General features: G+C 38.2%; 1 protein-coding gene across 5 annotated transcripts in view; it reads left to right on the forward strand.

The window, feature by feature from the left end:
• NELL2 (neural EGFL like 2) overlaps positions 1-21,990 on the forward strand; it is a 420,543-nt gene that overhangs the window by 53,255 nt on the left and 345,298 nt on the right. For 2 of the 5 annotated variants that reach the window (XM_059185586.1, XM_059185588.1), the window contains 2 exons: positions 15,133-15,218; positions 15,658-15,786. In XM_059185586.1, coding sequence (XP_059041569.1) covers positions 15,164-15,218; positions 15,658-15,786 — 184 coding nt within the window. In that variant the 5' untranslated portion in view covers positions 15,133-15,163. Of the gene's footprint in view, positions 1-14,141; positions 14,425-14,469; positions 14,489-14,529; positions 14,735-15,132; positions 15,219-15,657; positions 15,787-21,990 lie in introns of those variants that run through there. The other 3 variants (XM_059185589.1, XM_059185587.1, XM_059185585.1) reach the window with 3 other exon arrangements.

A 21,990-nucleotide genomic window follows, 5' to 3' on the forward strand; every position in this document is an offset into this window, starting at 1 on the left:
GAGATCATGACTCAAGCCGAAGGCAGACACCCAATGACTGAGCCACCCAGGCACCACTTTTTGTCTTTTTGTTTACTTTTTGGTTCCTTTTCCTTGGATCAGCCTTGCCTTTTTTTTTTTTTTTTTTTAAATCAGGCTTATCTTAAATCAAAGCACACCTAGTTAAAAGTCCAACGCTCCCCACTGCAAGCAAGGAGGAACTCTGTAGAGGACTGTGCTATGGGAAAGAGTAGTGAAAACACAACAGCAGAGGGCATACAATCATACACCAGAAACACTTCTTGAAACACCAGGTCCTGGACAGTATGACCACTTAATATAGTATTACTCTCAGGAACAGGAAAAATAACAAACCTCCATAATATGCAAAAGTCAGAAACCTAGACATAATGACAAGATGGAGGCATTCTTCCCAAAAGAAAGATTAAGAAATCACAGCCAGTGATTTGCTCCAAGCAGATATAAGCAATATATCTGAACAAGAATTTAGAACAATAGTCATAAGAATACTAGCTGGGCTTCAAAGAAGGATGGAAGACACCAGAGAAACCCTGGCTGCAGAGTTAAAAGACCTAAAAACTAGTCAGGCTGAAATAAAAAATGGTACAGTTGAGATGTAAAAACAACTAGGTGTAATCACAAGGAGAATGGAAGAAGCAGAGGAGAGAATAGGTGATATAGAAGATAAAATTATGGAAAATAAGGTGAAAAGAATAGGGAAAGAAAAACTGTTAGATCATGAATATAGACTTAGCGAGATCAAAGATTCCACATAGAGCAATATTATCGATATCATAGGAGTCCCAGAAGAAAAGCAGGAAAAGGGACAGAAGGTTTATTTAGACAAATTATAGTTGAGGACTTCCCTAATCTGGGAAAGGAAACAGACATTCAAGTCCAAGAGGGGCAGAGAATTCGCCCTCAAAATCAACAAAATAAGTCAAAAACAAAACATATCATAGTGAAACTTGCAAAATAACAAAGATAAGGAGAGAATTCTGAAAGCAGCTAGGGACAAAGGCCCTTAACCTGTAAGAGTAGACACAGAGGGCTATCAGCAGACCTGTCTGTAGAAACTCGATAGGCCAGTAGGAGTAGCATGATATATTCAATGTGCTAAATGAGAAAAACATGCATGCAAGAATACTTTTTCCAGCAAGGCTGTCATTCCGAATAGAAGGAGAGATAAAGAGTTTCCAAAACAAGCAAAAACTAAAGGAGTTTGTGAATACTAAACCAGCGCTGCAGGAAATATTAAAGGGAGCCCTTTGCACGGGAAAGAGAGAGCAAAAGCAACAAAAGCTAGAAAGGAACAGAGACAATCTATAGGAACAGTAACTTTTTAGGTAATACAATGGCACTAAATTCATCTCTATCAATAATTACTCTGAATGTGAAAGGACTCATAAAGACAGAGTGTCAGAATGGATTAAAAAAAAGAAGACCCATTGGTATACTGCTTACAAGAGACTCATTTTAAACCCAAAGACTGATTGGGTTTTTCCATATTGAAAGTAAGGGGGTGGAGAACCATCTATCATGCTAATGGACATCAAAAGAAAGCTGGAGTAACCATATTTATATCAGATAAACCAGAGTTTAAGCCAAAGGCTATAAAAAGAGATGAAGAAGGGCCCTTAATATTAAAATTAAATGGGTTTAACCAACAAGAAGATCTAACAATTGTAAATATTTATGCCCCCAGCTTCAGAGCAGCCACATGTAAAAATCAATTAATAACAAATAAAAAAAAACCCCTCATAGATAATAATACAATAATAGTAGGGGACTTTAACACCCCACTCACAGCAATGGACAGAACTTATAAGCAGATCAACAAGGAAACAAGGGCTTTGATGACACACTGTACCAGATGGACTTAACAGATGTATTCAGAGCATTTCATCCTAAAGCATAAGAATACACACTGTTTTTGCATGCACATGAAACATTCTCCAGAATAGATTGCATACTGGGTCACAAATCAGGCTTCAACAAGTGCAAAAAGATCGAGATCACACCATGCATATTTTCAAACCACAATACCATGAAACTTGAAGTCAACCACAAGAAAAAATTTGGAAAGACCACAAATACACAGAGAGCAAAGAACATCCTATTAAAGAATGAATGGGTTGGGATTTCTGGGTGGCTCAGTCTGTTAAATGGGAACCTGAGCTTTCAGCTCAGGTCAAATACCAGGGTCCTGGGATTGAGTCCCACATGGGCTCCTTGCTCAGCAGGGAGCTTGCTTCTCCCTCTGTCTGCTGTTCCCCCACCCCTTGTGCCCTTTCTCTCTCTGAAAAATCAATAAATAAAATATATAAAAAAAATAATGGGTGAGTTAACCTGGAAATTAAAGAAGATATTTAAAAAGTACATGGAATCAAATGAAAGTGAAACGCAGTGGTCCAAAATGTTTGGGATGCAGCAAAGGTGGTCATAAGAGGTAAGTATATAGCAATATAGGCCTTCCTCAAGAAGCAAGAAAGTCTCAAATATACAACCTAATCTTACACCTAAAGGAACTGGAAAAAGAACAGAAAATAAGCCTAAAACCAACGGAAGGAGGGAAATAATAAAGATTAGAGCAAAAATCAATGATATAGAAATACAAAACACCCCAGTAGAACAGATCAACAAAACTAGGAGCTTGCTCTTTGAAAGAATTAATAAGATTGATAAACCCTTGGCCAAACTGATCAAAAAGAAAAGAGAAAGGACCCAAATAAATAAAATCTTGCGTGAAAGAGGAGAGATCACAACCAACACTACAGAAATACAATTATGAGAGAATATTATGAGCAATTGTCTGCCAACAAATTAGGCAATCTGGAAGAAACAGATAAATTCCTAGAAACATACAAACTACCAAAACTGAAACAAGAAGAAATAAGAAATCTGAACAGCAAAGAAATTGAATCAGTAGTCAAAAACCTCCCAACATTTAAGAGTCCAGATGGCTTCCCATGGGAATTCTACCAAGCATTTAAAGCAGAATTAATGCATGTTCTTCTGAAACTGTTCCAAAAAATAGAAGGGGAATGGAAACTTCCAAACCCATTCTATGAGCCCAGAATTACCTTGATCCCCAAAACCAGACAAGACTTCACTAAAAAGGAGAATTATAGGCGAATATCCCTAATGAACATGGATACAGAAATTCTCAACAAGGTATTAGCTTATTGGATCCAATAATATATTAAAAGTATTATTAATTATATATTAAATATATTAAAAGTATTTATATTTATACTAAAAATATATTAAATATGTTATATATTTATATATTAAATATATTAAAATTATTATTCATCACAACCAAGTGAGATTTATTCCCAGACTGCAAGATTGGTTCAATGTATGCAATCAATCAACATGATACACCATTTTAATAAAAGAAAGCATAAGAACCATATGATCCTCTCAATAATTGAAAAAATATTTGACAAAATGTAGCATACTTTCTGGATAAAAACCCTCAAGAAAGTACAGATAGAAGGGATATACCTCAACATCATAAAGGCCATATGCAAAAGACCCACAGCTAATAATCATCCCCAATAGGTAAAAACTGAGATCTTTTCCTCTAAGCTCAGAAATAGGACAGGGATGTCCACTCCCACTACTGTGGTTCAACAACATAATACTGGAAGTCCTGGCCTCAGTAATCACACAACCAAAAGAAGTAATAGGCATCCAAATCAACAAGGAAGAAGTCAAGCTTACACTCTTCCCAGAAGACATGATGCTCTACGAAGAGATCTTGAGAGACTCCACCAAAAATTGCTAGAACTGATACATGATTATAACAAAGTTGCTGGATGTAAAATCAACATGCAGGAATCTGTTGCATTTCTATATGAATAATGAAGGAACAGAAAGAGAATTTAAGGAATTGATCCCATTTACAATCACACAAAAACCATTTGATACCTAGAGATATACCTGACCAAAAGAGGTAAAAGATCTGTAGTTCTGAAAACTGTAGAACACTTATGAAAGAAATTGAGGAAGACACAAAGAAATGGAAAAACATTCCATGCTCATGGATTGGAAGAACGAATATTGTTAAAATGTCAGTGCCAGAGCAATCCACACATACAATGCAAGCCTGTTCAAAATAGCACCAGCATTTTTCACATAACTAGAAGAACCAATTCTAAAATTCATATGGAATCACCAAAGACCCCAAATAACCAAAGCAATTTTTAAAAAGATAAACAAAGTAGTAGGCATCACTATTCCAGACTTCAAGCTCTATTACAAAGCTGTAATCATCAAGATGATAGGTACTGGCACAAAAACAGATGCATAGATTAATGGAACAGAATAAAGAACCCAGAAATGGACCCACAAATATATGGTCAACTAATCTTTGACAAAGCAGCAAAGAATATCAGGTGGAAAAAAAGAAAGTCTCTTCAACAAATGGTGTTGGGAAAACTGGACAGTGACTTGCAGAATGAAACTGGACCACTTTCTTACACCATACACAAAAATAAATTCAAAATGAATAAAAGACCTAAATGTGAGACAGGAACCCACCAAAATCCTAGAGGAGAAAATAAGCAGCAACCTCTGACCTCAGCTACAGCAACTTCTTACTAGATGTGTCTCTGGAGGCAAAGGAAACAAAAGCAAAAATGAACTATTGGGACTTCATCAAGATAAAAAGCTTCTGCACAGCTAAGGAAACAATCAATAATACTGAAAGGTAGCCTACAGAATGAAAGAAGGTATTTGCAAATGACATATATGATAAAGGGCTAGTGTCCAGAGTCTATAAAGAATTCATCAAATTAACACCCCAAAGTAAATAATCCAGTTAAGAAATGGGCAGAAGACATGAACAAACTTTTCTCCAAAGAAGACATACAAATGGCTAACAGACACATGAAGAAATATTCAACATCATTCATCATCAGGGAAGTACATATCAAAACCACAGTGAAATACCACCTCACACCTGTCAGAATGGCTAAAATGAACAACTCAGAGAACAACAGATGTTGGTGAGGTTGTGGACAAAGGGGAAGTTTTTTGCTTTGTTTGTGGGAGGGCAAAGTGGTACAGCCACTCTGGAAAAAGCATGGAGGTTCCTGAAGAAGTTAAGAATAGAGCTACCCTTCCATCCACATATTGCACTGCTAGGCATTTATCCAGTGGATACAAAAGTGCTGATTTGAAGAGGGCACATACATGCCAATATTTATAGCAGTACTATCAACAATAGCCAAATTATAGAAAGAGCCCAAATGTCCATTGATTCATGAATGGATAAAGAAGAAGTGTCTACACAAGGAAATATTAATCAGCCATCAAGAAGAACGAAATCTTGACATGTGGAACGAAGTGGCTGGAACTGGAGTGTATTATACTAAATGAAATGTTAGTCAAAGAAAGACAAATATATAATTTCACTCGTATGTGGACTTCCAGAAACAAAACAGATGAACATAGGGGAAGGGAAGGAGAAATAAAATAAGATAAAAAATAGAGAGGGAGGGAAACCATAAAAGGCTCTTAACTACAGAGAACAAACTGAAGGTTGCTAGAGGGGAGGAAGTTGGGAAAAATGTGCTAAATGGGTGATGGGCATTAAGGAGGGGACTTGTAGAAATGAACACCAGGTATTATATATGTAATGAATCACTAAATTCTACTCCTGAAACCAATACTACACTATATGTTAACTAATTTAAATTTAAATTAAAAAAGAAATTAATATAACGTAAGTTATACTGGAATTAGAATCTTAAAAAGGTATCAATTATTCATTGAAATATCTGTGCCTTCATAAAAAATCAGTTAAGCATACTTGTGAGTCTATTCCTATACTCTTTTGTTTATTCCATTAATTTTTATTAGGGTTTCCTCATCCTAATAACATAGTCTTTTTTTTTTTTTTCAAAATTTTATTTATTTGACAGAGAGAGATCACAAGTAGGCAGAGAGGCAGGCAGAGAGAGAGGAGGAAGCAGGCTCCCTGCCGAGCAGAGAGCCAGATGCGGGACTCGATCCCAGGACCCCGAGACCCTGACCCGAGCCGAAGGCAGCGGCTTAACCCACTGAGCCACCCAGGCGCCCCTAACATAGTCTTGATCTATGATATATCTTCTAGTATATTCTTAAAGTCAGATGGCATTAATCCTCTAGTTTTTCTGTTTTTCAATTATTTTTGGCTTTTCTGTTTTCTTTGCCTTTCCATATAAATTTTAGAATCAGCTTCTCAATTGCTACCAAGTAGATTACTGGGATTTTGAGTGGGATTGTCTTAAATTTTTAGATCTATATGAATATAATTTATACCGTAACATTAAATCTTCTTATTGATTACCATGATGAATCTTTTCATCCGTTTAGGTCTTTAATTTCACTCAGCAATGTTCTGTAATTCCCAGTGTTAAATCTTCTCTATAGTTAGAGTTCTCTATATGCATTATTTCTTTTAATGCTATTATAAATGGTATTGTTTTTTATTTACATTTTCAGGGATTCCTTGCAAACATATTACATATAATTTATTTCTGTATGTTGACCTCATATTCTTTAACATTGCTAAACTCACTTACTAGTTCTAATGGGTTTTTCAAAGATGCTTTGGGGATTTTTAAATGTACATGACCAAAATGTCTAGGGAAAAAATTATTATCTTGGGGTGTCTGGGTGACTCAGTTGTTAAGCATCTGCCTTTGGCTCTGGTCATGATCCTGGGGTTCTGGGATCGAGCCCTGCATCGGGCTCCCTGCTCAACAGGAGCCTGCTTCTTCTTCTTCGACTTTCTCTGTTTGTATTCCCTCTCTCAACCCCACTCTGTCAAATAAATAAATAAAGTCTCCAAAAAAATTATCTCTTTGTTTCCAACCTGGATGGTTTTTACTTTTTCTTGGCTCATTTCATTGATTGGAAACTCCAGTGGTGTTTTGTTGTTAAGGCAGAATATTTTTAAATGTCCTTTATTAAACTGAACAAATTCCCTTCTATTTTTTTAAATTTTTAATTTTTTATAAACATATATTTTTATCCCCAGGGGTACAGGTCTGTGAATCGCCAGGTTTACACACTTCACAGCACTCACCAAAACACATACCCTCCCCAATGTCCATAACCCCACCCCCCCTTCTCCCAACACCCCTCCTCCCAGCAACCTTCAGTTTGTTTTGGGAGATTAAGAGTCACTTATGGTTTGTCTCCCTCCCAATCCCATCTTGTTTCATTTATTCTTCTCCTACCCACTTAAGCCCCTATGTTGCATCACCACTTCCTCATATCAGGTAGATCATGTGATAGTTGTCTTTCTCCGCTTGACTTATTTCGCTAAGCATGATACGCTCTAGTTCCATCCATGTTGTCACAAATGGCAAGATTTCGTTTCTTTTGATGGCTGCATAGTATTCCATTGTGTATATATACCACATCTTCTTGATCCATTCATCTGTTGATGGACATCTAGGTTCTTTCCATAGTTTGGGTATTGTGGACATTGCTGCTATAAACATTCGGGTGCACGTGCCCCTTCGGATCACTACGTTTGTATCTTTAGGGTAAATACCCAGTAGTGCAATTGCTGGGTCATAGGGCAGTTCTATTTTCAACATTTTGAGGAGCCTCCAAACTGTTTTCCAGAGTGGTTGCACCAGCTTGCATTCCCACCAACAGTGTAGGAGGGTTCCCCTTTCTCCGCATCCTCGCCAGCATCTGTCATTTCCTGACTTGTTGATTTTAGCCATTCTGACTGGTATGAGGTGATATCTCATTGTGGTTTTGATTTGTATTTCCCTGATGCCAAGTGATATGGAACACTTTTTCATGTGTCTGTTCGCCATCTGGATGTCTTCTTTGCAGAAATGTCTGTTCATGTCCTCTGCCCATTTCTTGATTGGATTATTTGTTCTTTGGGTGTTGAGTTTGCTAAGTTCTTTATAGATTTTGGACACTAGTCCTTTATCTGATATGTCATTTGCAAATATCTTCTCCCATTCTGTCAGTTGTCTTTTGATTTTGTTAACTGTTTCCTTTGCTGTGTAGAAGCTTTTGATCTTGATGAAATCCCAATAGTTCATTTTTGCCCTTGCTTCCCTTGCCTTTGAACATAGAAGGAGGGCAATGAGCCAGGGAATGCAGACACTCTCTAGAAGCTGAAAAAGGGTTTTCCCAGAGCCTTCAAAAAGGAATACAATCTTATTGACACTTTGAGTTTAGCCCGATGAGACCAGTGTCTGATTTATGACCTACAGAACTGTAAGATCATATATTTGTGTTATTTTAAGCTTCTAAGTTTGTGATAATTTGTTATACCAACAATAGAAAGCTAATACAAGCATCAAACATATTTTATAGGACTCAAAAGAAGAACAGTCTATTATGTTTATTGAGATATTTACCATTTTTGTTGCCATTTCTTCATTTCTGATATGTTAGTTGTCTTTCTGTTATCATTTCTCTTGTTTGAAGAACTTCCTGTAGCAGTTCTTTCAAAATAGGTCTGCTAATAACCAGTTCTTTTAAATTTTCTTTATCTGAGAATATTTTTCCTTTATATTTATTTCTGAAGGTATATTCATCAGATACAGAATTCCAGAATGACTTTATTCTTTGAGTACTTTAAAAAATGTTGTTCCTGGAGCGCCTGGGTGGCTTATTGGGTTAAGCCTCTGCCTTCAGCTCAGGTCATGATCTCAGGGTCCTGGGACCAATTCCCGAGTCAGGCTCTCTGCTTAGTGGGGAGCCTGCTCCCCCCCCCCCCCCCTTTCTCTGCCTGCTGCTCTGCCTACTTGTGATCTCTCTCTCTGTGTCAAATAAATAAATAAAATCTTTGAAAAAAATGCTCTTCCCCTCCATCTGGCCTTTGTGGTTTCTGATAAATCTGAATTAATTCAAATTGTTGCTTCCCTATGAATAAAGTGTCCTTTTTCTCTGTTTGCTTTCAATATTTTTTTCTTTGTGATAGTTTTCTTTTTTATTGTTTTCAGCAGTTTGATTATGATCTGGCTGGTCATGGGTTCCTTTGAATTTATCCTCTTTGGGATTTACTGAGCTCCTTGAAACCATAAGTTCATGTCTTTTGACACATTCAAGAAGTCTTAAGGCATTTTTTTCTTTTCTTTTCTTTTTTTTTGGAATTTTAATTAAATTTTAGTTAACATACAGTGCAATAGTGGTTTCAGGAGTAGAATTCAGTGATTCATCACTTACGTACAATACCTAGTGCCTTTTTTAATATCCTTCACCTATCTAGCTCATCCCCCACTCATTTCCCTCCATCAACTCTCAGTGTGTTCCCTATCATTAAGAGTCCTTTATGGCTTGTTTCCCTCTCCTTTTTTTCTTTCCCCCCTTCCCATATGTTATCTGTTTTCTTTCTTAAATTCCACATATGAGTGAAATCATGTAGTATTTGCCTTTCTCTGATTGACTTATTTCACTTAGCATAATACATTCTAGTTCCATCCATATCATTGCAAATAGCAAGATTTCTTTCTTTTTGATGGCTGAGTGATATTCCATTCCGTAATATAGACATGCCACATCTTCTTTATCTGTTCATCAGTTGATGGGCATTTGAGTTCTCTCCATAGTTTACCTATTGTTGATATGCTGTTAAGCCATTATTTCTGGAAATTTTTTTTGGACTGAACTCTTTTCTCTTGGGATTCTGAAGGTGTAAATTTCTTTTGGTATTGTCTCACAGATTTCTGCTATTATATTAATTAAAATTTTTTCCCTCTGTTGTTCAGATTAGATAATTTCAATTGCTCTATCAGACTCACTCTTTCCTTTGTAATCTCTAGTACTAACCCATTTTAATGAGTTTTAAATATTCAGTTATTATGCTTTCCAGTTCTAAAATCTTTACTTATATTTATTTGCTGCCACTTCTCATTTGTCTCAAGAGTATTTGCCCTTATTTTTGGGAACATTTTTATAATAGCTTCTTTAATGTCTTTTAAAAATTATTCCAATGTCTATCATCTTGGCATCAGTATTTTTTGATTGTGTTTTTCTCATGTAAGTTGCAGTTTCCCTGGTTTTTTTTATATGCCAAATAATTTCAGATTATATCCTGAACATTTTAAAATTATGAGACTCTGAATCTTGTTAAGTACATTTTTTTTTAAAAGCAGACAAGTGAATCAGTAGGGTTTAGACTGCAAATTCAAATTTTGACTAGCCTTTTTTTTTTTTTTTTTGGTGTGGTTTCAAAGACTTTGTGGGATATTCAGATTTATCCTCTTGTGTACCACTCAGAGGCAGTCTGACTCTGATGATGGTTTATTCTTAGAAGTCCTTGCTGCCAGTATGGTAGTACTTCAAACTCTGCTCTTTCTCAATTTGCCTGCTCCTCTTTAATTATCAGAGTCCTCAAATACTCCATGCATTCTGTCTAGATTCTATAGCTTTCAGAGGGAGAGAGGAGGGTGAAGTGTGCTTATTCTATCTTACCCAGAATTAGTCTCATATCCTTCAACTTTTGAAAGTTTTTTACTTGTTTCTTAAGTATTTCCTATAACTTTGTCTGCTTCCATTCTGTCTAGGCTCTTATTCCATATCTCTAAGTAGTTGTGTGTTGGATCTTCTAATTCTAATATTCGTGTTTCTTTCATGTGTTCCATCTTCTCATCATTCTTGCCCATTCTCAATAACATTCTCAGATCTCATTTTTTGTTTTAAGTTTTTTTGTTGTTGTTGTTCACTAATTTTCAGTTCTGTTTTATCTGTTGCTTTTTATAGCCAGTGGCTTTTAAATATATTTTATTTCCAGAAGTTCCATTTTATTTCCTTTGAAATTTTCTTGATCTTTTCATACAATTCTGTTCTTTCATTTTTTGTATTTCTTTACAAAAAATTATTAATCATTTAATTCAATTTAAATTGAATTATTCAATTTGAATTGAATTTGAATTATTCAATTGAATTTGAATTATTCAATTCAACAAGTATCAAATGGATACTTATTTTGTACTTTCTATCACAATTTTATAATATTCTGAGTTCATGAGACACTAATGCTCTTTTTCTGTGTGTGTACCTCCTGGCTGTTTCTCATGGTACTTTATTTCAGTGTTGTTCTTATTGTTATATTGTGATCTTATGCTTATCAGAAAATTTCCTCTTATATGCTAGAGGTTGTGGAGGGTCCCTTAATAGAAGTTTTACATTTTCTTCTTCAGGAGACTCTGTGGGGTTTATCCTAATTTCTGACTGTAGAATTCCTACACCAGTGGGAGTGTAATTTTGGACTGTGTATCTGCAAGTGGCAAGGCTTAAGAATTGACATTTATTATAGATGACTTTATTTTCTATCTGTGGTCATGTGTAGCTGGAAGGCAATTTTGTCACTTCTTAGACCAATGTACAAAATTTTTAAAGGTTCTTTTTACATACAGTATAATCCTTTAAAGCTTCCTATTTTTATCAGAGGGACCAGTAATATCTTGACCTCTTCTGGCTTTGCCCATAATTCATTGTTTCCAGTTCTTGTGTGGATGTTAAAATCCTACCCCATTGTCTTGGATCCACTATTACGTCTGAAATCCTATGTCCTACCCTCTCCCAATCATTGCATTTGCTACTCCTTTCCCTGCCAATCTCCAGCTACCTTTTGTCTCATAGCATCTGAGAATTTTCTTTCTTCTTATGAATAAAAATGATATTAAATATTTCATTTGGCTTTGTGATATGTATATGGTAGAAGGGAGTCTTCTCAGGGTCAGTAGAATCTTCCATTTTGACTGAACTTTTCATTATGTGGTTAGTATTTACATTAGTTTTCTGTGAATGCTGATCACAAAGTTAGGGGATTAAAACAGCGCAAATATATTATTTTATAGTTCTGTAGTTCACAAGTCTAAAATGGATCCCAGTGAGCTAAAATTAGGGTATTGGCAGTGTTCTGTTCCTTTCTAAAGGATGTAGGGGAGAATCCTTTTTCTTGTACTTTCTAGCTTCTCAAGGCTGCCCACCCACATACCTTGGCTCATAGCCCTTCTATATATTCCCATCATCAGAGGCAGCAACAGCAAAACAAATTCTTCTCATTTTATGCTACTCTAAACTTCTCTTCTGCTGTCCTCTTGCATATATGAGGACTTGTGATTATATTGGCCACATCCAAACAATCCAGGGTAATCTCCCTATTTTAAAGTCACCTGAATGGAAATCTTAATCCCTTCTTCAAGTCCCTTTGCCATGTAAGGTAACATTCACAAGTTCTAGTAATAGGACATGTATTTTTGGAGGATGGGAAAGGGCATCATGATTTCTACCACGATGACTATAAGCAACCATTTTAACATTTTATGAAGGAAGTTTCAGTGTATGCAGATTTAATATAAATGACAACCACAACATAATTGGATGAGGATAAATGGACCAATACGTTGGTAAAGTTTCTATATCCCAATGTAGAAATGGTAACATATAGACTTTAGAATAGATGGTGAGAAGTTAAGTATGTATATTTTATTCCCTAGAGCATCAACTTAAGAACCTACACAAAAAGATATAATTACAAGACATATAGATAAAATTGAATATTAAAAATACTGGCTTTTAGTTATAGAAACCAGGATGCTATTAATTATTCTACAAAGCACAGGAAATTCTTAACAAAGAAGTATCCAACCTCAAAAATGTCCAAGCTCTAAAGTTGAGAACCTTGCCCAGGTTGATAACCAGGCCCTAGCTAATATAACTTAGATTTCTTACAATTTTCCAAAGCTTTATACTTTAGTTTTATAGAAATAGCTTTCTCTCTCTCTCTTTCTGTAGTCATATTTTAATGGTTAAACTGCAATAATTTGGGGGGACAAAATACCACTCTTCTGGAAGGAACATAAGTGCATGTGTTGTGTGTGGGAGGGAACTAGAGACAAGCTTACTAACCACCAGACTTCAGCATGTAATAGGTGAGCATCAGAGAGATTGAAGAGTACTGATTCTGTGATTTGGTTGAGTATCTGTAGGTTAGGAGAACTTCTACATGTAAATATGTATATATATGTATATTTACTTTCCCTCCTTATTTTATCTTCCAGTAGAATTTTAAATAATGAGATTATTTAAAATTTATTTCATGTAGCTTTTATATTTCATGTAACTTTTATTTCATGTAACTTATTACAATCCAATATTTTGGATGTACAGCTATAGAAAGACCTTTAATTTCCTGATGAATAATTTCCTTTGAATTAATTTAGTTCAACTAGATTAATTTTATTTTGTTTTGCAAATTTAGGAAATTTCATACAACATTTCATGAAGTACTGGAATATTTCTTTCTTAAAGTTTGCAAAATCCCAAGTAGAATTAAGTGGAAATTTTGATAGCTATAATTAAAAATTAAACTGAAAAGGTTTCCTGATTCTGATTTTTTTGCTTAAAAAATGCAACGGTAGAGCTAAAAATGTCCCCCTCACCCCATTATAGTATAATATAGTACATATTTCTCTGCTGGAGACTCAGACTCCATTTTGGCAACTAGCTGTGTAGGATCCTGTTAAAGAATTCAGAATCTACTTGTTCGGATGGAAAGTTAAGATGCTCAATTGATCTTTGGAGCAATTAACATTTTAATCACCTTTGGAAACCCTTACTTTTCAGTATGGGCATTGAATGTCATTATTCAAAATTTACCTCAAAATTTTAGGGCTGTGTTGAAAAATATTATGTACAATGGACTTTAAGTGTATTTTCGCCTGTTGAGAATTAGATCTTAGATGTCCTCACTGTTTTGGTCCCAGAGTGAGAATGGTGAGAAGGGTGGATAGAGCCTGCTTGAGTGTGATCAACAACAGGGTAGTTCGTCTATCTTGACCAAGCTCTGTCTTCTGCTTATTTCTCTCCTTTCTCTTTTCCTTCCTTCCATCCATCCATCCATCCATCCACCCATTTATCTACCTACCGATCATCTATCTCTTCTTTTTGGTGTGGCAGGCACGTTGGCTCTGGTGCCCTTGTCTATTGCTATGTGCGTGTCCTGGAGAACCAGAGCCTGGTTCTTCGTGTTGTGTGGCAGGGGGCGCGCGAGGTCCCGGAGCTGTCCAGCAGTTCCAGTGTAAGTTCTCCCCTGCGCGCTCCGCGCTAGGGAAGCTCTCCAGCGCCCCGCCCCGGGCAGGGAACCTCTCCCCTAGGGCTGCCGGGGCTTCCCAGGCTCGCCGCCCGCCTCTGCCGGTCTCTCTTTACTTCGTCCAGCCCCAACTTGAGAGTCTGGCTTGCTTTGGGCGGCCCTCCTCCGCATGTCCCGGCGAAGGAGTTCCCTTTCCAGTCCCCGGGGCTGCTTCGGAGCCCAGCGCACGATTCTACGCCGGCTTCCCTCCTTTGCCTAAAGGGCGGGCGAGCGCGTCTCCTAGCCTCGCCTTCTGCGACTGGGTGGTCCTTTCTCTCCGACTGTCTTTCAGGACACGCGCCCGAAATCAGGGGGTGAGAGCAAAGACCGCCCATCAACTTATCACCTTGAATTTAGATCTTTGGATCCTGAAAGGAGGTTGGCGTTGCCCGGGTCAGCGAGTGAGGGAGGTAGGAGGGCGGGGCTGCAGCAGCCCCGGGTCTAGCTGGACGGGGCTCGTAGCCGGGGCTGGAGAGGGACGCGGAGTGCCGGGCCTCGCCCTCGGCGGTCCCTCCCTGTCCCTCCTCTCCCCGCCTCCCCGGGCCTGCCCCTCCCGCTCCGGGGGAGCCGTCTCTCCACCGTGCGTCTCCGGCGCTCTCTCCATTGTCTCTGCCTTTACAACAGGTTCGCGCGGCAGGGGAAGACGGGCGGGTGCGGGGCCGCCCCACCCCCGGCTTTCTTGGGACCGCCTCCCTTCCTCTGGGTGTGCGTGCCTTCGGCTGCTTTTATTCAGCTCCAGAGCTAATTCCCCCGCGGAGCAGACCCCGAGCGAGCCCGACCCCTCCCTCTGGGCACCCCCGGCTCTGCCCGCGCTACCGCCTCGGCTCTGCGTGTGGGAATGATGTGCGCATTGGAGGGTCTAAGTTCTTCACGTGCCTGGGGGGTCCTCCCATTTTTTTCTTAGGCAACCAAATCGTATTAATCCTACTAATCAGTAAATGCGAGGCAGCGGCAGGAGGCACAAACGCTATTTTCCCGCTTGATTCCGAGAACCTCTTCGATTTTTATTTTTATTTTTAAAGAGGGAGACGATGGACTGAGCAGATCCACACCATGGAGTCTCGGGTCTTACTGAGAACATTCTGTTTGATCTTCGGTCTCGGAGCAGGTGAGTGGCCCAGAGCCGGGGCCGGGGAACGGATGGCCCTCGCCTCGGGGCAGCAGGAGCTGGTTGGGGACGCCTTGCTTTTTCCTCCACCCGAAGTAGGTCTAGAGTGGGAAGCTTGGAGTAGAGGGTGGGTTTGGATTTGGATTTTTCTGTGCTTGCCTTGGAGACACCAGGGCCGGTCACACCCCTAGTCCAGGGTCTGAGAGCCGAGGGGGAACTTTGCACCGAGAGGGGTTTAAAGTAGGTCAGGGAAATGGGACTGGGTGCTCCGCTATTTAAAGCTTGGCTGCTGATTTCAGGTAAGGCTCTGCGGGGTGGGAGGGAGTCGACTCCCTAGTCAGTTCCCAATACTGTCTCCAAGACGCCGGTCTTTGATGCCCTGGAGGAAGAGGCTTGTATTTTGATGGAGCTTTTTCTTTCTTCCCCACCCTCCCGCCAGTCTGGGGGCTTGGTGTGGACCCCTCCCTACAGATTGACGTCTTAACTGAGTTAGAACTTGGGGAGTCCACGACTGGAGTGCGCCAGGTCCCCGGACTGCATAATGGGACGAAAGCCTTTCTCTTTCAAGGTATGGAGCGCGTGCCGAGTCCCCAATGCAGTTTCAGTTCGGATAATCCCAGAGGGAGTTGGCCTCAACAGCTCCTCCTAACTTCTGTATTGCCTCATGGATGGCAGTATCTGGAGCTGAGATGTGGAGGGGTTAATGTGACACACATACACACACACACACCTTCCATCTCTTTTTTTAAGTGGTTTGGGTTTTTTCCCCTCCCGCCCTCTCCTCCTTACTTTGTACTCTTGCCAGTTCTAATGGATAGTTCCTTAATTACTGTACAGAAACTCCGATGGCAGATGGTTGATTTTAGAGTCTGGGGAACAATGAATTATAGCACAAACGCCTCGTTTGGGTGAAATTGATTAAGGTAGAAAATAGGATAGCTTAATCTTAGTTAAGACATGGCTCTCTGAAAGTTTCAGGTACAGTGGTGCCTGGTTGGGAGGAATTTCTTTATGTGGAGTAGCTTTCTGGAAAAATGAATCTCTCTCAATAGTTTTATCTACTGTATATCACAAATACACTATATTTGAAACAATTCCTCTTTGAGAGATCATGATTCTACTCTATCAATGTCAAGAGAAAGACTAATATTCTCTTCAGTATTCTTTTGAAATTTTACAAATAAATTTTAATTCAGAGGTATATCTTGAATCACTATTAATTGAATGCTTAATATTATAGAACTTTTTGTTTTTGGAGTCTGTGGGTGTTGGCGATGCATAAGGTCTGCATTTTCATTTATATTTGAGTATGTAGTCAGAAGCAAATTCCAATGCTTAAAACCTTTGGTTGACGGAAGCTTTTGAATATTGTTTGGTTTGTGGAACAATGTAATAAGAGTTTCTAAAAGGTGGCTAAATACATACAGAAAGATTCTTTTCACATACAGTGAAGTATAGATGAAGGCAAAAGAGAAATGAAGTTTGTTTTAAAATATCTGATAGACTGGCTGAAGCATCTTCTCCCTAGCTACCCAGATTTTTCTTTTGTGATTTTGGTACCATGGCTTCAAGAGAAGTGCAACTCATAATTGCTAAAGAGTTGGATATGCAAAATAAAACCACTTCAGCAAATCTGCCACCAAGAAACAGGCATAAAATAAAACTTGAATGTCTCTGTAGTGGTGTTGTTGCCTGACATAACCAGTATGTGTCACCATGGACAGTAACACTAGTGCTTTACAATGGGAAAAGGAGGAAATTGACTTGTGTTGCATTTATTTAAAACAAGTTTACTCTTATAGAAATTAAAATGTAAGTTTCTCTTTTAATTATGAGCCTACTAAATGTTTTTATTGTGACAAATATTTGTGATGATATTTTATTTACTTAGAGGTCTTTTTGGGGGAGGGGTGGGAGTGCAGCTTAGATATTGAATCCTTTAGAAACAAATTTAATTTGGAAAATTTAATAAAGGAAATAAGACCCGAGTGTCAGCCAACTTCACAAAGGGGAGTGGAAGTGTCATTAGGGTTAAGTCTCTGTTATTTTCTTTCTTTCTTTTTCAAATCTCTGATTTTCAATCCCTGTGAACTGGAAGCAAAGTTATCTCAGGTTTGCTAATTTGAGTAACTGGAAAGCTTTACAGAAGCTAAAGCTCCTGATAAACAAATGGTGTTGAAGTGCCCTTAAAATTTCCAAAGATCCTTTAAATTATACTGGTGTTCTTCTTAGTTTCCTCTAAAGATTATCTGAGCTGTCATAGCTACAAACCCTCAGGACTGTGCATTTTATGGTCTCATGCTAGACAATTAGACAATTCTAGGAAATAGTCTAAGGCACTAATATCTTTTCCTGGTAAAGTTTTTTAAAGGAATGTTAAGTATTCATCTTTATTTAAATCGTCAGCTCTTCAAGGTAGGCATTGTGCCACAAATAAATTGTCCATTGTAACTACGTATCAGTGCACATAGATGAATTGTTTTTATTCCCTTTCTGGTACCAAGCCCTATGCTTTGATAGAGTAAATGCCTAATAAATACAGTTTTCGAGATTTGAAGATGTAAAATTTCATTTATTGCCAAATTATGAGCCTTATTTCATGTAGCCAGTAACTCAGGAAGTCTTTGCTACCTGCTGTGTTCTCAGTAGGCATATATTACTGTTCTATTGATTGTGCTTTAATAAATTCTCTTATTCTCAGATTTAGATTATGGAATTGACAACAGGTGGATCTTTGGCTCTGCCCATTAGTTTTGCATTACCTTGGAAATGTCTTTTCTCTGCTTTTAGAAAAGGTTGTTAAGAAGTCAGTTCTGGGGGCGCCTGGGTGGCTCAGTGGGTAAAGCCGCTGCCTTCGGCTCAGGTCATGATCTCAGAGTCCTGGGATCGAGTCCCGCATCGGGCTCTCTGCTCAGCGGAGAGCCTGCTTCCCTCTCTCTCTCTCTCTGCCTGCCTCTCCATCTACTTGTGATTTCTCTCTGTCAAATAAATAAATAAAATCTTTAAAAAAAAAAAAAAAGAAGTCAGTTCTGACTCCTACTACTTCTCTGAGATTCCATGGGTTTTAGAGAGACAAAAGCTTTCAGACTATGAACACTTTATGGATTTGATTTATAGTGAATTGAGAATGCGCAGATATTTTTGTATAGTGTGTAAAATGTCATAGTGGGATAGTAACAAACTACAAAACCTGTGAGATGCTCTCGGATTTCATATACACCTATCAGACAAGTTACTTTGTGCTATCAGATATGTTCTCTATAGATGAAAGAGATTTTGAACCATTAAATTTCTTCTGCAGTGGTATAACCATCTTTTTTTGTTTCTTTAAAGTAAAGAAGTCTCAGCATATGATTTCCCAGTGATTTTTGCTCATTTAATATTTCTTCTCCTTTTGGTTACTTCATTATCCTCTAGTGATATTTAAGATGTTTATAATTCAGTACTTTTTGAAACTATAAGTAATTTTTGTAAATTATTGTACAATATGAATCTATTACTTAATAGTTATATTTTTATTATGTATGTATAATGAAAGCAAATGGAAATATATTTCAAAGTCATACCTGGTTTTTATCCTAATAGTAACCATAGTATCACTAAAATTGTTTTGTTGTTGTTGGAATTTGATTTGTAGCTGCATTGGAAATTGAAGTAAGAAAATGCTAAATTAGATCATCCTTTAATAAATGTGGCTTTTTATCTGTGCCAATTATAATCATTTTCAAAAGGAAAAAGTATCCAGGCAACAGTTTGGAATCTACATCAAAATCTTCCAAGTATTTCTAGCTGTAGTCTGACTCATAGCCACAAAAATACATTTACATTTTAAAAAAATAGAGGATTGAATGCTGACAATGAAAAAGACCTATGAAATCTCGTAAAGGGTTCTAAGGATTGTACAGTTATAAATAGAATTCTACCTACCTTGTTTAAAGTCTAGGAGGTATTTGTAAAGACAGTGTTCATAATAATGTTCTTTCCTCTGTACATGAGAGACCTAGAATGAACACATAAGCAGCACAGTTCTAGGACTTTCTAGCAATGTTAGCATGATTTTTAGGGCTTTGGTTTTAAATTTGTCTGGCTGTGTTCCCAAAGTTGATAGTTTCATCTGTTGGTTTAATAAAATTTCTTCTAAGGTGTTCACAGATTTTATAATACCATTAATCCTCACAAGAGAAGTAGATAAAAATTGAAGCATAATTTTTTTCCTGAGTTGGTAATTTGAAAATAAGTTTGGTAGTTATTTTTAAGGAACTTTAAGGTTTAAAGATTTTATTTTATTTTACCTTTTTTTTTTTTTAAAGATTTTTATTTATTTATTTGAGAGAGAAACAGTGAGAGAGAGCATGAGAGGCAGGAAGGTCAGAGGGAGAAGCAGACTCCCCACAGAGCCGGGAGCCCGATGCAGGACTCCATCCCAGGACTCTGGGACCGTGACTCAAGCCGAAGGCGGTTGCTTAACCAACTGAGCCACCTAGGCGCCCCTTATTTTACCTTTTTACAGATTTTATTTATTTGAGAGCATGGGGGGAAGAGAGTGAGAGAGAGAGAGAGAGAGAGAGAGAGAAGGAACAGGGTGAGGGGCAGAGGGAGGGGAGAAGCAGACTCCCCGCTGAGCAGGGAGCCCAGTGTGGGGTTCGATCCAGTACTCTGGGATGATGACCTGAGCCAAAGGCAGATGCTTGACTGACTGAGCCCCCAGATTTAAAGATTTTAAAGGAAGGGGTGCCTCAGTGGCTCAGTTCGTTAAGCATCGACTGATGATTTCAGCTCAAGTCATGATCTTATTGGTCGTGAGATCAAGTCTTGCAATAGGATCGGTCCTCAGTGGGGAGTCTGCTTGAAAGTCTCTCTCTCTCTCCCTCTCCTTCTGACTTCCCCACTTCCCCGCCCCACTCACAGTCTCTTTCTCTCTCTAAAATAAATAAAATCTTTAAAAACAAAAAAGATTTTAAAAGGAAAAAGTGTCCACAAGTCTATTCATGTCAGTATTTAAAAACAGGACTGAAATTGGGCGTTTGGTGGTAGCATTGACTTTAGTAGGTAAAGGTAACTACATTAAGGAGAGTTAGTTTAGGCTGCAGTGATTATTTGTCAGTATGATGGTCTGTGAACATCCGTGGTCTTAGAGACAATGTCATTGGTGCCCCGATAGAATAGACTAACACAATGACAAAGAGATGGGCTTAGAAACTAGATAGCTCCAGTGGAATCTCATTAGTTGTTTTCCTATGGTGAAGTTACTCAATTTCTCTGAACTTCAGTACTTTCAAGTATAAAATTAATGTTGTTATGAGGATTAAAAGAGACGTGTTCATTCGTTCAAATGCACGTATACTGTGCAATCCTCTTCTGCTAGGTATTAAGCATATAACAAAGGAATCAGTTAGAACTTTACTTTCAGAGTGTCTTAAAAATAGTCATTAAACAATCACACAGATAATAATTTAGTCACCATTCAGATAAATGCTATGAAGATAAACGAAGAGTGCAGTGGGAATCTATAGTCAAGGGAATCACAGGGTCAGGGACACTGTCTTTGAATAAGAGTCATTGAAGCTGAAAGCTGAAGGATAGGATACTCTTACAAGAGTAGTCTGGAGAACAGGGGCCACAGGGATTCAGAAAGGGAGAATCACAGAGACAGGGAAAAGAGCATGAGCAGAGATACCAGGCTGGGAATGAGCATTGTGCATTTGACAAGATGGAAGAAACTCACTGTAGTGGAAACATACGGTTGTGATATGAAATGACACACATGTGGAGAGCAGGGACCAAATTATACAGTGGGCCATTTTAATAGAAGAGAATTGAAAATTTATCATTATGCAAAGATGTATTGTGGTATGCAGAATAATGATCCCTCAAAGATGTTTTTGTCCCAGTCCTAGGAACCTGAGCCTATATTATGTTAAATGTCAAGGGGAAATTAAAATCGTATGAAAAATTGCAGTTGCTAGTCAACTGAACTTTCAGGTAAGAAAACTATTCTGGCCCCATGTAATCACAAAGGTCCTTGAGATCTGGAAGAGGGAGGAGAAGAGTCAGTGTCAATGATACAATGAGATAATGACTAGACCTGCTGTTGTTGGATTTGAAGATAAAAGTAGAATGTGGGCAGTCTTGCAAAGGTGAAAAAGGCAAGAAAATGGATTTTCCTTTAGAGTATCCAGCATTGCTGACACTTGATTTTAACCCAGTTCTGACTTCTAGAACTGTGAGATAATAAATTGTGTTGACTTAAGCCCCTAAGTTTGCAGTGATTTGTTAGAAGGCAATAGGAAACTAATACAGATTTTGATACGTGGAAGTAGAGCCTGCTGGAAGAAAGACCTAAAAATATGGAAGTGGCTTTGAAATTGGGAAATGGCCATAGACTGGAGGAATTTTGAAAAGCACGACAGAAAATGCCTGGTTTGCCTTGAATAGACTGTTAGAGATATGGATGATGTCAGTTCTACTAGTGAGGACTGAGAAGAAAATGAAGAGTGTGGTAGAGAAAACTAAATGTCCTTAGAGCATACCTACATTGTCATGAACAGACTGTTGGTGAAAATGTAGACATTAAAGACACTGCCAGTGAGGGCTCAGACAGAAATCAAGAACATGTTTGTTTGTTTTTTTAAAGATTTTATTTATTTATTTGACAGAGATTACAAGTAGGCAGAGAGGCAGGCAGAGAGAGAGAGGGAAGCAGGCTCCCTGCTGAGCAGAGAGCCCGATGCAGGGCTCCATCCCAGGACCCTGAGATCATGACTTGAGCTAA

The sequence above is a fragment of the Mustela lutreola genome, chromosome 8 (genome assembly GCF_030435805.1).
Source record: "Mustela lutreola isolate mMusLut2 chromosome 8, mMusLut2.pri, whole genome shotgun sequence".
NCBI lineage: Eukaryota > Metazoa > Chordata > Mammalia > Carnivora > Mustelidae > Mustela > Mustela lutreola.